Source organism: Hylobates moloch, unplaced genomic scaffold, assembly GCF_009828535.3.
Source record: "Hylobates moloch isolate HMO894 unplaced genomic scaffold, HMol_V3 SCAFFOLD_15, whole genome shotgun sequence".
In the NCBI taxonomy this organism is placed as follows: Eukaryota; Metazoa; Chordata; class Mammalia; order Primates; family Hylobatidae; genus Hylobates; species Hylobates moloch.
The window spans coordinates 77,837,417-77,856,496 of record NW_026652290.1 but is presented as its reverse complement, the minus strand read 5'-3'; the positions used below and the strand labels follow the sequence as shown (position 1 = coordinate 77,856,496).

The window sequence follows — 19,080 nt, the reverse complement described above, 5'->3', positions numbered from 1 at the left end:
CCTCATTTAGATCTTGTACATATTTTGTTAGATTTATACCTAAGTATGTCATCTTTCGGCATCCTAAAGTCATTATATATGTGTGTGTGCTTGATCTTACCAGTAATATTTTATTTCATAATGCAAATAATCCTTCTATCATCATGAGTTTTGACACACGTAGTTTGAGAAGGAAGAGAAGTAAATTCATTTCATCTAATCTTACAATTTCTAGCCAAATGTTTGGTCAATGGAAGAGAGAGAAAGGCATGCTTTTTGAAAGGTACTGCGTTTTAAAATTCAAATTCCACTTTTTCATTGCTGGCATACAGGAAAGTAATCGACTTTAGTATATTAACCTTTATCCTGCAAACTTGCTATAATTTGTTATTAGTTTCAGGAATTTTTTGTTGATTCTTTTGGATTTTCTACATAGGCAATCATGTTATCTGTGAACAAGGCAGTTCTTTTTCTTCCTTCCCAATCAGTATACCTTTTATTTCTTTTGTTGTCTTGTTCCATTAGCTAGAACTTCCACTACAATGTTGAAAAGGAATGGTGAGAGAGGACATCCTTGCCTTTTTCCTGATCTTAGTGGGAAAGCTTCTAGTTTCTCACCATTAAGTATGATGCTAGCTGTAGGTTTTTTATAGATATTCTTTATCAAATTGAGGAAGTTCCTCTGTATTTCTAGTTTCCTGAGAATTATTTTCATAAATGGGTGTTGAATTTTCTCAAATGCTTTTTCTGCATCTATTGACATGATTATGTGACTTTTCTTTTTTAGCTGTTGATGTGATAGATTATTTGATTTTTAAAATATTGAGCCAGCATTGCATACCTGGGATGAATCTCACTTGGTTGTGACGTATAATTTTTTAATACATTGTTAGACTTAATTTGCTATCATTTTGTTGAGGATTTTTACATCTATGTTCATGAGACATATTGGCCTGTAGTTTTCGTTTCTTGTAATGTCTTTGTCTAGTTTTGGTATTGTGGTGACGCTGGCCTAATAGAATGAGTTAGGAGGTGTGTCCTCTGCCCTATATCTTCTGAAAGGGATTACTAAAGAATTGGCATAATTCCTTCCTTAAATGTTTGATAGAATTCACCTGTGAACCCATCTGGGCCTGGCAATGTCTATTTTGAAAGGTTATAATCACTGATCCAATTTAATAGATATAGGCCTATTCAGACTCTATTTCTTTTCATGTCAGTTTTGGAAAATTCTATCTTTCAAGTAATTGGTTCATTTTACCTAGGTAATCAAATTTGTGGAAATAGGGTTATTCAGAATATTCCTTTACTATCCTTTTTAATGTCAATAGGATCTGTAGTGATGTCCCCTCTTTTGTGTCTAATATTAGTCATTTGTGTTTTCTCTCTTTTTTCTTAGTTAGCCTAGATAGAGGCTTATCAATTTTATTATCTTTTCAAAGAATCAGCTTTGAGTTCCTTGATTTTCTCTATTGATTTTCTGTTTTCAATTTCATTAACTTCTGCTCTAATTCTTATTATTTCTTTTCTTTCACTTACTTTGGATTTAATTTACTCTTCTTTTTCTGGTTTCCTAAGGTGCAGACTTAGATGATTAATTTTTGGTCTTTCTTCTTTTCTAATACATGCATTCAATACTATAAATTTCCCTCTAAGCATTGCTTTTGCTACATCCCACAAATTTTGTTAAATTTTGTTTTCACTTCCATTTAGTTCAAAGTATTTTAACACTTCTCTTCAGACTTTTTTTGAATAACACAGATCCATGTGTTATTTAGAAATGTGTTGTTTAATCTCCACATATTTTGGGGTTTTCTAGTTATTTTTGTGTTATTGATTTGTAGTTTAATTCCATTGTGGTCTAAGAGCAGATATTGTATGATTTCTATTCCTTTAAATTTGTTAAGGTTTTTTTTTTTTTTTTTTGGAGATGGAGTCTTACTCTGTCACCCAGGCTACAGTGCAGTGGTGTGATCTCGGCTCACTGCAACCTCCACTTCCTGGGTTCAAGTGAGTCTCCTGCCTCAGCCTCCGAAGTAGCTGGAATTACAGGCACCCGCCACCATGCCTGGCTAATTTGCTTAGATGGAGTCTTGCTCTGTTGCCAGGCTGGAGTGTAGTGCCATGATCTCAGCTCGCTGCAACCTCTGACTCCCTGGTTCAAGAGATTCTCCTGTCTCAGCCTCCCAAGTAGCTGGGATTACAGGAATGCGCCACCATACCCAGCTAATTTTTGTATTTTTAGTAGACACGGGGTTTCACCATGTTGGCCAAGATGGTCTCGATCTCTTGACCTCATGATCTGCCTGCCTAGGCTTCCCAAAGTGCTGGGATTACAGGTGTGAGCCACTACACCTGGCCAATTATTTTGTATTTTTAGTAGATAGGGGGTTTCACCATGTTGGCCAGGCTGGTCTTGAACTCCTGACCTCAAGTGATCCACCTGCCTAGGCCTCCCAACCTGCTGGGATTACAGGTGTAAGCCACCACTGCCAGCCCTGTTAAGGTATGTTTTATGGCTCAGAATGTGATCTCTCTTGGTGAATGTTCCATGTGAGCTTGAGGAAATGTGTATTCTGCTGTTTTTGGATGAGGCAGTCTATAGACATAAATTATATCCTGTTGACTAAATGGTGCTAGTTCAACTCTGTACTGACTGATTTTCTCCCTGCTGTATTTGTCCATTTCTGATGGAGGGTATTTATACTGCAGTCATCTATTTCTCCTTGCAGTTCTATCAGTTATTGCCTCACATATTTTGATGATCTGTTGTTAGGCACATACACATTGCCAAATATAATTATATCTTCTTGTAGAGTTGACCCCTTTATTATGTAATGCCCCTCTTCATCCCTGATAACACTTCTTGCTTTGATGTCTACTCTGTTTGAAACTAATATAGCTACTCCTGCTTTATTTTTTTTTCAATTTGAGAGCAAGTGCTGTTTATTAACTGACCAGATTAGAAAAATAATCATGGTAGACACCTTATTCTTCTAATAAGCCTGTTGATCTGGTCCCCCCTGTTGCCAGCATCTCCACCTTCTCCAAAATGGGTGGTCTTTTTCTTCATTCCATCTCGTGGAAAGGATAATTTGAAGGGCCACAGGAAGTTATTTGCTTCTTTGAAGAATTTTCCAACAGTACAGATCTCATGAATCAGATCCTCCATGCAGATGATGCCATATATACCAAGAGATCAAAAGTGGGTTTCTTGTAGACAGCATACAAGATTATGCTCTGACAATTTTGATTAACTCCAACAATCTGTCTTTTAATTGGTGTAGTTAGACCAATTAGCGTTTGCATAGTATATCTTTCTCCACCCATTTACTTCTAAATCTCAGCCCACTGCACCCTCTGCCTCCTGAGTTCAAGCGATTCTCCTGCCTCAGCCTCCTAAGTAGCTGGGACTACAGGCGCCCACCATCACGCCTGGCTAATTTTTGTATTTTTAGTAGAGATGGGGTTTCACTCTGTTGGCCAGGCTGGTCTCAAACTCCTGACCCTGTGATCCTCCCACCTCAGCCTCCAGAAGTGCTGGGATTAGAAGCGTGAGCCACAGCACCCAGCTGCAGTATCAGTCTTTTTCATGAGTCTCTACCTCTCTCTGGTATAGACTCATGAAAATCTGTGACCATCTGTACTGTGAATTTCACAAGCTTTTCTCAGCTACCTCCTCACCCTTAGGTGGCACAGGATGACTAAAGCTGGCTGGAGTTGGGTATTGCCCTTCCCTCAGGTCAGTGAGGTCCTGATTGAATAGTTTCTCCTGAGGGCAGGCCTTGTTAATAAGAGAGTGCCTGACATATTTCAAAATGGTTCCTTTTCCTCTCCTCTGCCAGCAGCAGGGGCAGGATTTTTCTCCGTAAGAACCTGGGAGAGCTCCTGCACGTAAGCCTCAAAACATGTGAGGGACCCCCTATGATTAGGTCCTCCTGGAGCTTTTAACTCTCAGATTTGCCAACACTTAGCCTCCAGCAATTCATCAGCTGTAGTTCAGGTGTTCTTACCCCAGCCATGGTTCCTGCAGAAGTTGGTATTTTCTGGCCTGGTAAGTTGTAATTCTCTGTATCCTCCTGGCCATCTCTCCAATTTTGGGGATAGTCTGCCTTGTGACCTCACTTCTCTTACAAGTCTAAAAGAATTGTTGATTTTTCAGTTTGTTTAGCTTTTAACTTGTTGTTAGGATAGAACTGCAACTTCCAAGCTATTTACATGCAGAACTGGAAACTGGAAGTCAGCGTGACACCATTTTGAGAACCCAGACCCATAAATACGTGGGTCAGAAGGCAACAGATTTTCTACACCTTTAGAATCCCTATTAGAATAATCATAAGGTGAATGCAGCCAGAGGGCTGGCAGGTACAATATTTCCAGGTACTTTTTTTTTTTTAAGACAGGGTCTCACTTTATCAGGGAGGCGGTGATGTGATCTCAGCTCACTGCACCCTCCACCTCCCAGGCTCAAGCAACTGTCCTGCCTTAGCCTCCCGAGTAGCTGGGACTACAGGTGTGTACCACCACGGCCAGCTAATTTCTGTATTTTTAGTAGAGATGGGGTTTCGCCATATTGGCCGGGCTGGTCTTGAACTCCTGACCTCAAGTGATCTGCCCCCCTTGGCCTCCCAAAGTGCTGGGATTACAGGCATGAGCCACCACTCCCAGCCATTTCCAGGTCTTGATAGAAATTTCTTTGTCTCTTCTCTCTCAGAAGTAGTTGTGTCATATGGAAACATTACTGACTCACTGCTCAGATTTCTTTAAGGTCTGAGAAATAGACAACATGGGACTTTCTCAAAAAAAAAAAAAAAAAAAGGAAGAAAGAAAGAAAACATGCCCAATGATACTAATGATATCCTTAATTTCACCAATATCTTGTAATTTTCACTAAGAACTACAAGTGAGTGTCATCCCTGAGATAAATTCTCTGTATCCAGCTTTCAGACTTCAATTTTGTTTGCCACACTCTTGACATATTTTAAGTGACATCGCTGCATTACTTTGCAAGGGCTCTTTGAGAAGTCCTGCCTCAAAAAAAAAAAAAAAAAAAAAAAAAAAAAAACCTGCTAAATAAGCTGCTTGACTAACCACTTTGAGTGCTACTTTTTTTCATTTAAATGAAGAATGAATTGTTTAATCTTCGCTACATTATGCTCTTTGTTATCCCCACATTTAACTCTTGGGTTCTCAGAGTGACTGGCACCCTTCCTATGGTTTATAGCTATATAGCAGTGCAACTGTTCAAAATCAACACACACTTCAGGTCTAAAATGAGTATTCAGATCACTGCTGTTGTTTGTTGTTTTCTAAGTAAAATTTATCATTTTACCACTTTACTGAACACACTGAACACCGGGGGAGGGTTGTACATTCGGCAGGAGGATTCTCTGGGGATGCTGTGTGGCTACTGAAGGATCTAGGATGCCCACTCTGATGTTCACCATTACTGCTACAGTGTGGCTGGTCAGCCCTTCTGCGGGCACAAACTTTGGCTGATACTATGCTCAAGGAAAAACCATCCTGTTGAAAATCCCTTCAGTAGTCATTTTACCATGGAGCATTCTGCAAATTAATCTATTTTCAGAGATATCCTCATCACAGCTATAAACACAGCTAACAAAGATCAGTGAGTTAACTGCCAGATTTTTCAACCTCTCTCTCAACTAGTTCAAGGATGTATTTTGAACATATTCAAATGGATCCTTTGATTCATTCCCTAATTTAATGGGGTGCCTTTCTAGCCTGGCTACCTCTTTTTCATCAAAAACAGATATAGGGGCAGGGGGGGAATAGAATTGCCAAATTTGTTTCATTTTACATGAGCTTCATCTTCCAAGGCAATGCTAAAGCTAACCTTTAAATTGAAATTTCAAATTTCATTTGCTTAATTGTGATTTTCATTGAAATGTTCCCAAACTAGGAAGTAAATAGGAGAATTTTTTTAAAATGGAACATTTTAAGAAAGAAAACAAGAGAACAAAAATGTTAGTTGGAAAAAATTTCGAGTTACTTACAAATGGGCATGATTGAAAGAGTATCATTTACACACTGAAAACAATATCAACAGAAAGAAAAAAATTAAGTCTCCTTGTTCCCTATCTAACCTCTACTTTCCAAATGGAAACCACTGTTGATGATTATGAAAGAATTTCTCAGGGGAAAAAAGTATGCATTTAACATCACATATATGTACATTTTTCATTTATACAAACAGGATTATACTCTAAATATTGACTTGTACCTTCATTTTTTTTCATGTAGTAACAACTTAGAGATGCTTCCATATCAACACATATAGTTTACCTCATCTTTTTTTTTTTTTTTTTTTGAGACAGAGTTTTGCTCTTGTTGCCCAGGCTGGAGTGCAATCGCACGATCTTGGCTCATTGCAACCTCCGCCTCCTGGGTTCAAACGATCTCCTGCCTTAGCCTCCCGGGTTCAAACGATCTGCCTTAGCCTCCCAACTAGCTGGGATTACAGGCGCCTGCCACCACACCCGGCTAATTTTTTTGTATTTTTAGTAGAGACAGGATTTCACTATTTTGGCCAGGCTGGTCTTAGGTGATCTGCCTGCCTCGGCCTCCCAAAGTGCTGGGATTACAGGCGTGAGCCACTGCACCCGGCCAACCTCAACATTTGTAATGGCTGCACAGTATGTCATTTGTATGGGTGTATCATTATTTAACTGGAGTTGCTGAGTTTAAGGCTATGTGCATTTAGAATGTTGCTAGGTTGCCAAATTGCCCTCCAAAATATTTGCACCAGTTTGTATTCATATAAACAACATATGAGAGTATCTGTTTCTGTATCCCCTTTGCCAATATTGGGTATCAACGTATAGTACTTATATAGTTGATCACCTGATAGGCGAAAATTGTGCCTCACTATTATTCCTCTGTAATTATTTATTAGTTGAAGCCAAGCATCACTTTCTTTTTTAGTAATTGGTGTATCTCTTTGTGCATTGCCAGCTCATGCCCTTTGCTCTCTTTTTTTTTTTTTTTGAGACGGATTCTCACTCTGTTGCCCAGGCTGGAGTGCAGTGGCACGATCTTGGCTCACTGCAAGCTCCGCCTCCTGGGTTCACGCCATTCTCCTGCCTCAGCCTCCTGAATAGCTGGGACTACAAGCGTGCGCCATCACGCCCGGCTAATTTTTTTTTGTATTTTTAGTAGAGTCGGGGTTTCACCGTGTTAGCCAGGATGGTCTCGACCTCCTGAACTCATGTTCTGCCTGCCTCAGCCTCCCAAAGTGCTGGGATTACAGGTGTGAGCCACCGTGCCTGGCCACCCTTTGCTCATTTTTAACCAGAATATTTATTTTAATTGGATTATAAAAGACCATGACTCATTTTCACCATTTGATACAAATGATAAAGCCAGTTAGTGATCAGCATTTTCTGGAAACTCCCTTGCATCTTCACAGTGGTAGTACTCTATGTTTTTTTGCATTGACTGACCTTGTTCAGTAATGATTCACTGGCTACAGGCTGAGACAGCGTCACCGTCTTCTCCTTGTCCCATTCATTGTAGATAGATTCTGGAACCATGCTCTGACTGGCACAGTTTAAACTGACTTCAGGTTGTCCTGAAGTTACCCTAGCATGTTGATTTCAAGCTTATACTTTAAAATCCTCCATGTAAGTCACTAGATCCATGTTTCTAGTTGAAAATATAAATGATGCATTTCAAATGGTAATGGACTTCTACTCTGCAAGGTAGACTTGCAGAATAGGACAACCTTTCTCTAGGACTTTGGGCAATGCATCTGGAAAGACACAGACTTCAACACATCCTTTCCTTAACAATTCCACTCTGTGACTAACCAAGGGGATGGTTGAATATATTAGGATATGTCCATATACAAGAACACTATGTAGCTATTAAAAATGATGTATAGACTGGACATGGTAGCTCACACTTGTCATCCCAGCACTTGGGGAGGCTGAGGCAGGAAGACTGCTTGAGTGCAGGAGTTTAAAACCAGCCTGGGTAACATAGTAAGACCCTGACTCTGCAAAATAAATAAATAAACAAATGTATAAATACATAAAAATAAATGATGTGTAAAGAATACATGAAAAAGATTAATAATACATTTCTAAAAAGAAGAAATTCTGGTTTCTGCAAATGACATGCTAGGTTATTTATTTGGGTGATTAACCTTCCCACTGCTGATAACTAGAAATGAAAGATAAAATATTAAAAACAAACAAACAAAAGAGGTTTTTTTGTTTTTTGTTTTTTGAGACGAAGTCTTGCTCTGTTGCCCAGGCTGGAGTGCAGTGGCACGACCTCGGCTCATTGCAACCTCCGCCTCCCAGGTTCAAACGATTCTCCTGCCTCAGCCTCCCAAGTAGCTGGGACTACAGGTGTGCGCCACCATGCCTGGCTAATTTTTTGTATTTTTAGTAGAGATGGGGTTTCACTGTGTTAGCCAGGACGGTCTTGATCTCTTGACCTCATGATCCACCCACCTTGGCCTCCCAAAGTGCTGGGATTATAGGTGTGAGCCACTGTGCCTCTAAGAAGAGTTTTTAAAAAGATATGGAATTGCCAACAATATAGTAGGAAATTATATGATCCTAAACTAAAAGACAGCAAGAAGCCAAGGAGGTAAGTGGCTTAATTTTGTCTAGAGAATGTTTGCTGGTCCAGACTAAATTCAACAGAACACAGCTGAGTTTAAAGGAATTTCAGAGCCCTGGAAGAATCCAGGGGTCAAAGCCTGGGCCTATTCATGATAAAGGGAGGAAGGAGTCTAATGGGAGATACCCACTGGAATCTGAGACCCTAGAAAGGCACTTCCTGAAAGTAAACTCTCCCACCTCACTCCACTGCCAAGGGGACTGCAGAGAGTTGCCTAAGCAAGAATTGGGAGGGAGAAGAAACCCGTCCCTGAGAGATTATAACCATGGGCTGTCCCTTTCATGAATTCCAGCCCAAATTCACAATGCTAGGTGATCCAAGAGGACATAAACACCGCATTTTGAGTTGTACCAGACTGGTAGCTCCCCTAAATATTAACAGAAGCCAAAGCAAACCTTAGGCCTTGGGGAATTCACAAAAATACATTTTCAAGAGTAACGAGCAATACACAGTTAAAGACAATCACATACACATAAGAAAACAAAATGAGTAAGGCCCAGTCAGATTTCAGGTACTTGAGTAATCATTAATTCATTCACAGGTTCAACCAATATTAATCATCAGACACTGTTCTAGACAGAGATATAATAATGAGCAAAACAGATAAATATTCATGTCCTCATGAAGCTTCATTCATGGGAGAAGGCACGTTAACAAATAATCAATGTAAAGTGCAAGTAAATTATATAGTACACTTGATAGCTATAGATGCCAAGAAAAAAATATAAGAGCCGGGTAGGGAAGATCTGAAGCGTTGAATGGTAAATTTAAATGGGGATCACTGAGAACATGACACTTGAACAAAGACCTGAAGAAGGACAGAGAGTAGGCCATCCAGATATCTTGGATAAGAGTATCCCAGAAAAAGGGTACAGTGAAAATAACTTGAGGTAGGAGTGTGAGTGGTAAGTTCAAGATACAGCCAGAAGGACAAGTGGGTCAGGAAGAGAGTGACAGGGAGTAGTAAGAGAAAGTCAAGAATGAAGCCAGTTCACAATATCCCTGCTGGCCCTGAGAAGAGCCACTCAGAGGTCACACTCACTATCATATTGCTTTAACCTAGTGGTTCTGAACCAGGAGCATGGCAATGTCTGGAGACATTTTTGGTTGTTACAACTGGAAGAGTAAATTGCTAATGATACTTAATGAGTAGAGGCCAGGTGTTACAATGCACAGAACAGCCCCCCCGCCCCACCCAACCACAACAAAGATTTATCCTGCCCAAAATGTCAGCAGTGCCGAGCTTGACAAACCCAGGATTAGACATACAGACGAATAAATCAAAAAAGGAATCGGCCACAGTGGCTCACTCCTGTAATCTCAGCACTTTGGAAGGCCAAGGCAGGAGGAACACTTGAGCCCAGGAGTTTGAGACCAGCCTGGGCAACATAGTGGGACCCCATCTCTACCGAAAAAAAAAAAAAAAGGAATTGGATTTACAAGTTTGGAATTCAAGAAAAAAATCTAGGTGGCAGATATAAATTTGGTAATCACCAACAAATACATGGTGTTCATAGCCTTGAGTGAGACCGGATGAGATCACCATTCAGAGAATGAGCAGAGATGGAGCAGAGGTCTGAGTGCCTGGGGCACTCCAAGATGGAGATGAGGGAAGAGTAGAGATGGCAAAAAATGGCTGAAAAGAAAAACCAAAAATGAGGATGGGGGAGGAAGTGTAGGAGGTTTGAAAAGAGGGGAGAGTGGCTGGGTGCATGACTCATGCCTGTAATCTCAGCACTTTGGGGGGATGAGGGGGGAGGATCTCTGGAGCTCAGGAGTTTGAGAGCAGCCTGGGCAACATAATGAGACCGCCTCTTCTAAAAATTTAAAAAATTAGCCAGGCATTGTGGCTGGTGTGTGCTTGTAGTCCCAGCTATTCAGGAAGCTGAGGGGGAGGATTGCTTGAGCCTGGGGAATCGAGGCTGCAGTGAGCTATGGTTGTGCCACTGTACTGTAGCCTCGGTGACAGTGTCTTAAATAAATAAATAAATAGGATATACAAGATAAAACCACCCAAGAGAATGGGAAAGTAAATGGACTAGAGAAGCCCATTCAGTGCCCATTAGAGGTGAAGAATTTAGCATGAGACCAGTCATGCAGCTACATGGATGCAGGTATTAATACAAAGAGAGATGTACCCAGGGTTGCGGCTTTGCCAAACAAGAAAAAGAAGAGCAGTTAGGCGCAAGGGAATTGACAGTGTATGCAGGGAATAACTATAATGATTAACTATGGGATTGGAGCGTTGCAAGGAAGGGGGTTGAGAGGTAGTGAAAATGTGGGAGAATCAATAGATTAGGATTGTAGCCTGCGGGGAATGGAAAAATTGTTAGGGTTGGGATATTAGAGAGTGGGATTCATGTAGAGATTGTAGAGAGTTGAAATTCTTGGTCTTGAAAAACATCTAAGGAGTGAGTGGCTGAGGTAGCGGAAAGTTCAAGAAGCTGAGAAGCCAGGTTGTTGAAAGATCATCTATGTGTGTGTTGAAATTATGTTATGAGTAGTGAAAAGAGTGACAGTGAGGGAAGGGGGCTAATATCAAGGAATAAGGGGAGCAACCCAGGGGTCAGTGGAGGACTACAATACCAGGGGAAATAGCAGGTCATAAAATTGTACATATGGAGAAGGTGGTCCCGTTTGTGTACATATATTCTACAGTGTGAATATACTATTTATCTGTTAAGAAAAAGGTTAGGGCCGGGCGCGGTGGCTCACGCCTGTAATCCCAGCACTTTGGGAGGCTGAGGCAGGCGGATCACGAGGTCAGGAGATCAAGACCATCCTGGCTAACACAGTGAAACCCCATCTCTACTAAAAATACAAAAAATTAGCCGGGTGTAATGGCGGGCATGACCGAGATTGCCCACTGCACCGGCCTAGGCACAGACGAGACTCTCAAAAAAAAAAAAAAAAAAAAAGAAAAAAAGAAAAAGGTTATTAGAAAAATTATGGAGCCACCTCAAATCTTCTTTGAAAAGGGCCAGATATAGATAAGTATACGCATGTACACACACACACATTCCAATATCTATATCTATATATAGAGAGAGATTTTTTTTTTTTTTTTTTGAGACAGGGTCTTGCTCTGTCACCCAGGCTGGAGGGCAGTGGCACAATCTCAACTCACTGTACCCTCTACCTCCCGGGTTCAAGCAATTCTCGTGCCTCAGCCTCCCAAGTAGCTGAGATTACAGGCCTGTGCCACAATGCCCAGCTAATTTTTGTATTTTTCTTATAGTACAGATGAGGCTTCACCATGCTGGCCAGGTTAGTCTCGAACTCTTGGCCTCAAATGATCCACCTGCCTCGACCTCCCAAAGTGCTGGGATTACAGGTGTGAGCTACTGCACATAGCCCCTATATATATGCCTAATAAGACTGTTCAGTAGGGGTGAAAGGGTTGAAAAACTAACTATTGGGTACCAATAGTTAGCTACTCAGCCCTTGAGTGATGGGATCAATCGTACCCCAAACCTCAGCATCATGGAATATACATGGGTAACAAACCTGCACATGTAGACCCTGAATCTAAAATAAAAGTTGAAAAAAAAATAGAAAGGCTCTTCAATATAGATTCTCAAGTTGAGTTACATGCCTCAGAATAAAGATACAAAAAATAGTGAAAACTTTATTTATTTATTTACATTATTGTACTTTAAGTTCTAGGGTACATGTGCACAACATGCAGGTTTGTTACATATGTATACATGTGCCATGTTGGTGTGCTGCACCCGTTAACTGGTCATTTACATTAGGTATATCTCCTAATGCTATCCCTCCCCACTCCCCCAACCCCACGACAGGCCCCTGTGTGTGATGTTCCCCTTCCTGTGTCCAAGTGTTCTCATTGTTCAATTCCCACCTATGAGTGAGAACATGTGGTGTTTGGTTTTTTGTCCTTGCGATAGTTTGCTGAGAATGATGGTTTCCAGCTTCATCTTATGTCCCTACAAAGGACATGAACTCATCCTTTTTTATGGCTGCAAGTATTCCTGAAAACTTTATTACAAATAAAAAGCAGCCACTGAAAGATATAAAATAAATATTCTGTGAAAAATTATAAAATTTGAGAATGCTGTTCTAGCTTAATGAATAACAATAATATATATCTACCCCAAATTCAAATTATTCTGAGTTCTGCTATTAAAATATTAGAATTTTGAATTTTACTGGCAAGTAAACAATGTTTATCTTTCCCCTTGTGAACGTATATATCTTTGAAATAGAAAATTAGAAAAACACTGAATTTTTCCAGTTTCTAGAATTTAATCCTTTGTGGGAGGTGGAGAGGAAAGAAGAAAGAAACAGAAAAACTATGTTTTCAGAAGGTTTTATCCATCCTTCTGAGTAAGCCTAATTCTTTTGGTCTTTTAAAACTTTTAGTTTTGTGTAACTCCATCCTTGTACATTTTCTTCTTTCAACACTGGGCCTTTAGCTGATTTTCAGGGACTTGTAAAAGCGAGGAGAGGAAGCAGAAAAGAAAATGGCAGAAAAGAATAAGAAAGACTTTGCATTTGAGATAGCTAGAACAATTTCACACGTAGCCTGGTTATCTGGTAGCAAGCCAGAAAGGTGCTAATATAATTTAGAGTTTGTATGCATCCACTGAAGCAAACAGGATAAGATAGACCCAATGAACACTTATCATTGTGTTCCGTTTCAAAGCTACAATTTGCAAAGTAGTAGAAAGGTTGGATTTGACATGTGTTCATCCTGCTGAAAATTTTGTGTCCACTTTAGTAATTACAACCCCTTGTACTTAATTCAACCTCCAGCTGCAATACATTTCTCTCAGGTTATCACAATAATATTCTGATGAAGTTATGAAGATTGATACTATTATTAGCTTATTTATAAATGGGAAATATTAATGCAGAGAGAACTGAGACAAGTACCCAAAGTCTAAAGTAACAAAGTCCAAGTCACAACTCTATCCCTTGAACAGACCATGTTCCTGCCTCTTCCATGCCTTCAACAATGCTGTACTCCTCCCTTGGAATACCTCCTTTGGATTCCATCTACCCAAACCCTGACCCTCATTCAAGGTGAGGGGCACATGGTAGACTGGAAAGAGGACTAAATTTTGGTGCAGAAGCCCTCAGTAAAAAGTGCTGCTTCACCTACTTAAGTATTAGCAATGTGCCTTTGGACAAGTTACTTAGTCTCTACTTACCTTAGTTTTCTTGCATGTAAAATGGAGTTAATATCTGTTCTATCTATTTCAGAATGCTTAAGAAGGAAGCGACTAAGAGAATATACATGGAAGCCCATAGTAAACCATTAAGAGCCACATAAAAGACATGTATTAGTGAAGGTCCAGTTAAGTTCTACGTAAGCCACAGAGCTTTCCAGCCTTTTAATCCAGCCTCCTTTGGCACTTGAACTCTCCTTTGGCATTTCCAGCTCCACTATTTATCTGAGCACTTGATAAACTTTGTCTTGTATTGTTGCTTAAATACCTCTGGGTCAGGAACATCTTCCTTCCACAGAGCCTAGTGCAGGGCTGTGAGCTCAGTAGTGCTCTTTATTATCAATGCTACAAATGAACTGGTGGAGCTGAGAGTAGAAGCTGACCCCCCTGGGACCACGTGCTCACTTCTTTTCTTTTTTTTCTAATTAAGAAAAATATTTTTAGAGATAGCATGTCACTCTGTCACCCAGGCTGGGGTACAGTCGTATAATCATAGCTCACTGCAGCCTGAAACTCCCAGGCTCAAGGGATCCTCCTGCCCTGGCTTCCCAAGTAGCTAATTTTTTTTTCTTTTTTTTTTTTTTAAAGAGTTGAGATCTTGTTATAGTGCCCAGGCTAATCTACAACACCTGGCCTCAAGTGATCCTCCCACCTCAGCTTCCAGAGTAGTTGGGACCACAGGCATGCGCTACTACACCCGGCTATTTTTCTTTATTTTTTGTAGAGATGGGTCATTTCTATAAGAAAAGTTTTTAAAAGCTTCCCTGTGGTATGTAGTTATATTTATGCTCTAATAAGGATACTCCCCGAGAGGCAGCGTTTTCTCTTTAAAAGAAGAGGGTTCACCACATATACTGCTTGAAAAGATAAGAGCATAGCCCAATGACAGATAAGATCCCAGGGGCTCTCCAGGCTAGGGGAATCCTGCCAAGAGTTGCCCAAGAGGAAAACATTTCTCCCCATGTACTCCCCCTTAGGTTAAGAAGATGTTATAGGCAAAAATCTTACTGGAAACATTTGCAAATCAGGCAGTCCTTGTTTGATTTCTATGGGAAATAAGACATCTTAAAGGTTTTCCATTTCTCCTGGGGGAAGATATACTGTGTGTATAAAAATACTTTCCTCAGGGGCTCTTAGTAGCTTTCCCATACAAAGCAATCTGCCAGTAGCGCTTTACCTGATCTTTGTCAACTAGTGTGCTGGGGCTTGGCCGTGGTTTGTCTTTGAATGAGTAAGTAGCCACTTGCTTCTTTAATAGGTCCAGGAAGTCAGGAGGCATATACTGCGGAAGATCATTTAGGACTGGATTGTTTCTTTGCACAAGAGGTGGCTTTTTCCTTCCTTCGTTTTTAAAATTGTAGGTTGCTATCACTGGATTTAAAAGGGATTCTTCAATAAAAGTTTTCAAGTGGTAAGTGCCAGGTATAGGAGTATTCTGTGGAAAATTGACATCAGTTTTAAGATTGTGTAAACACATAACTTCTCCTAAAACACCATTCTTGGATGGGAAGCTCCCAAGTAACATCTCTCTTTGTTTTCAAGTTTAATGAAATTATATCAAATACAGTAAACACCCTTGACAGAAGAGTATTTCAAAATCATGATTATTTCCTTTCTGAAATAATTGCTGAATTATAGCAAATGGGTTAGAGTTGAAATTTAACTTTTTTTTTTTTTTTTTGAGACGGAGTCTTGCTCTGTCACCCAGGCTAGAGTGCAGTGGCGCGATTTAGGCTCACGGCAAGCTCCGCCTCCCGGGTTCATGCCATTCTCCTGCCTCAGCCTCCCAAGTAGCTGGGACTACAGGCACCAGCCACCACGCCTGGGCAGTGTTTTGCTGTTTTTTTTTTTTTTTTGTATTTTTAGTAGAGACAAGGTTTCACTGTGTTAGCCAGGATGGTCTAGATCTCTTGACCTCGTGATCCGCCCGCCTTGGCCGTCCAAAGTGCTGGGATTACAGGCGTGAGCCACCACACCCGGCCGAAATTTAACTTTTTAAAAGGCAACTTTGGTGATTCAACTTTGGGATTCAACATTGACTATGAATTTCAGACCTCTAGTGAGACCACTCAGGATAGTCTCTTGGCTAACTAGAAGCTATCCTACATCTGCTTAGCCAATACTATGTTTCTCTCTAGCCCTCAAGTGGGAAGCTAAAGGATAATGACATGAGACCAGGATAAACTGGCAGACCATATGGGCTAGTTAGTCCAATAAGAGGTTTGGTACTTTCAAATTACAACCAGTGTGGCTGAATGGCCAGAATTGAATGTTTAGTCACTGCTGCTTTTGTGGCCATCTTTCCACTGAGCACTCAGCTCAGTTCTGCCATTAAAATTACTGCAATTCCAAGAAGGCTTTGACCCATGAAGTCCCTCTATTATTGAAGGGCATTGACAGAAAATATGTCTGTAATATAGAAACTCTCTGGAGAGGGGGATCTTCTGGTCATTTTTCTTCCATGTATTACCATTTTGCTTTCATATATTGACCATATTAAGAACCGTTTGCATAAGGTCTATACCATATAAGATAAAAACTGAAACCAAAACACCTTTCCAGAATGTATGCTTTTTTTGTTTTGCAAATCTCACCCAGATCATAAGAGCATAGGTTAGCCTTATCTAGATATTCTGTAAAGCACCTAGATTTCTAGAATTGTTTAACTTTCCCAAGCTTCTATTGCATTCAAAATTAAAAGTTAGTTTCTTATTCATATGCTGACACTAAAATTTTAAGTATGAAATGAGGTCCGTGCAGATCCGAACAATCACTGTTTTCTTACAATTCAGTGTTAGTCTTAAAAGGTATAACTGATTAAAATATTAATGGAATAGGAATAATGTGAATAGGAGAGACTGAACAATGTACATACTGTTAATGCTATTCTCCACCATCCTTCTCTTTCAAAAGAGGAAGTCTTTCGGGCTGGTTTCTGTTAACAAACACAAAGTATGCTTATTCATTTGAGAGGTGATCCCTTGAAATTAAACGTAATTTATAAAACATTTGCTTGAAGAAATTCACACCCATACCCAACTGATAAGCCTTCATTAAAATAAAAGCTACATAATAATAAATTTGCCCATATTTCCTTAAATTGTTATTTGATGATCTTAAGTCCTTTCAAATAACTAAATTCCCTTTGATAAAATTAGAGTAATAAACACCCCCATCTCACAGAGATGTTGTAAGTATATTAAATGTGACAAAATGTGGTGTTCTTAGGAAGAAAAGAGTTGGGCTTGAAGCCAGACAGACTTAGGCTGGAACTCAGCTCTGCCACTTACCAGCTAGGGGCACTGGGTGAGTTACCCAACCCTGATGCTTCCTCACAGTAGTATAAAAATAAGGCACTACCAGAGTTGGCATGAGAATAAAGCATTGTATGCCAGACATGGTGGCTCACGCCTGTAATCCCAGCACTTTGGGAGGCCAAGTTGGGTGGATCACTTGAGGCCAGGAGTTTAAGACCAGCCTGGCCAACATGTTGAAACCCTATCTGTACTAAAAATACAAAAAAATTAGCTGGGCGTGGTGGCACATGCCTGTAATCCCTGCTCAGAAGGCTGTAATCCCTACTCAGGAGGCTGAGGCACGAGAATCACTTGAACTCGGTAGGCAGAGGTTGCAGTGGGCCGAGATCACATCACTGCAACTCCGGCCTGGGTGACCAAGCGAGAAGCCACCTCAGGGGAAAAAAAAAGAGTAAGGCATTGTACATATAAAGACTTGCATCTACAATCAGTGCTCAATAAATAGTAGCTTTAATTTTTAACATCCCATCTGCCAAGTTAAGAAGCTGATTATTTTGGTATTCCTCAGTTTCCAAGGAAGCTTTTGTCTTCATATGTAGTACTCTATACCCATTCATACATTATTATTTCATATTTATTTCAGCCCATTGTCCACAGAACACAACCGTTTAGTATATTCCTTTTGTGCTGTTTGTCCTAGGTAAAATCATTAAAATGTTGAGTTCTCCTTTCATTTATAATGACTTTATTACTATAAAATATAGGTCATCAAGCAAGACTGCATTAAAATAATCAGTAAAACTGATATAATTCATTCTTCCTGTCTAGTAACTTAAATCTACTGTACTTATGAGTACTACTGGGCCTTATTTTATTATGAAATATGTGAATTTCTTTTAAAAACATTGTCTCATGACACTGCTAAAGCCGAGCTTCTTCCTTGATACTTCTTCGTGAGATTTATGTTGAATCTTCTCTGTTGCACTTTTATACTCACAGAAATAAAACTTTCTCAGGCAAGTCAAGACAGGCCTCCCACCCCTACCCCAGAATAAGGAAAATGAGATGGGAAGGAGAGGAAAGTAAACGTGATCAATCTAATGGAAGACAATTGGCAGCTGCTGTTTTGTTTTGCCCAAGACAGGTGATCTAAATTCTACCTATCTACCATTTTAAATTCACTCTAAGGGGAAAGATAAAAGATTAGGTTAAACAACCCTCACCCACATTTATTTAAAAACGTAACAAAGGCCAGGCATGGTGGTGCATGCCTGTAATCCTAGCTATGCGGGAGGCTGAGGCAGGAGAATTCCTTGAACCCAGGAGGCGGAGGTTGCAGTGAGCCGAGATCACACCGCTGCACTCCTGCCTGGGTGACAGAGCGAGACTCTAAAAGAAAAACGTAGCAAAGGTAGCTTCAAATATTTTTATAAATATTAAAGTAGGAGGCGGCGCAAAACGTGTCTAGTAAAACTACAGAAGGAAAAACCCAGTCTTCCGGCAGATGGAGCGGAAAGGGAAAGAAATCCAATCACCATACTAAAGCAGTTGTCCAGTTTAATTAGTAGGGGGAAGAAGGGAAAAATACAGAAAACAAAGGATGAAGGAGAGGGAAAAGGGAAGAAGCAAGGGGAAAAGAAATAAAGGAAATGTCCAATAAAGACCAGGAAGGAAGGTCCGCAGGTGGAGACGTACGTGAGGGCAGGGAGAGAAGGGTAGGAAGAGGGAACCAGAGGGGCACGAAGGCCTGGGATTAGAGAGCGGTGGGAAAAGGGTAGCGGGCCTGGTGAGGGGAGCAGGAGCCAGGCCGGCAAGGGGCAGACGATCTTACCGAGGCTGTGATGAATGATTCTCCACGCACCAGGTCTTCCCTTATTGTGGTGGAGGCGGTGGCGACGGCTGGCTGGTCCATGGTGGCCTCCTCTCTCTCTAGGCTGAACCTGACGTCCGGTTGCTAGGAGGCGGGTGTGGCCCGTGGGCTCCCGAGCGCGCGCGCCGGG

At 40.6% G+C, this 19,080-nt stretch overlaps 1 protein-coding gene across 7 annotated transcripts in view; it reads right to left on the bottom strand.

The window, feature by feature from the left end:
• Positions 1-19,077, bottom strand: part of STPG4 (sperm-tail PG-rich repeat containing 4) — a 60,980-nt gene extending 41,903 nt beyond the window's left edge. For 5 of the 7 annotated variants that reach the window (XM_058428623.1, XM_058428624.1, XM_058428625.1 and 2 more), the window contains exons 1-3: positions 18,912-19,077; positions 16,699-16,758; positions 15,001-15,258 (exon numbers count right to left, since the gene is read on the bottom strand). In XM_058428623.1, the coding sequence (XP_058284606.1) occupies positions 15,001-15,258; positions 16,699-16,758; positions 18,912-18,992 (399 nt within the window). In that variant the 5' untranslated portion in view covers positions 18,993-19,077. The remainder of the gene's footprint in view (positions 1-15,000; positions 15,259-16,698; positions 16,759-18,911) is intronic. The other 2 variants (XM_058428627.1, XM_058428628.1) reach the window with 2 other exon arrangements.
• Positions 19,078-19,080: the final 3 nt, after the last annotated feature.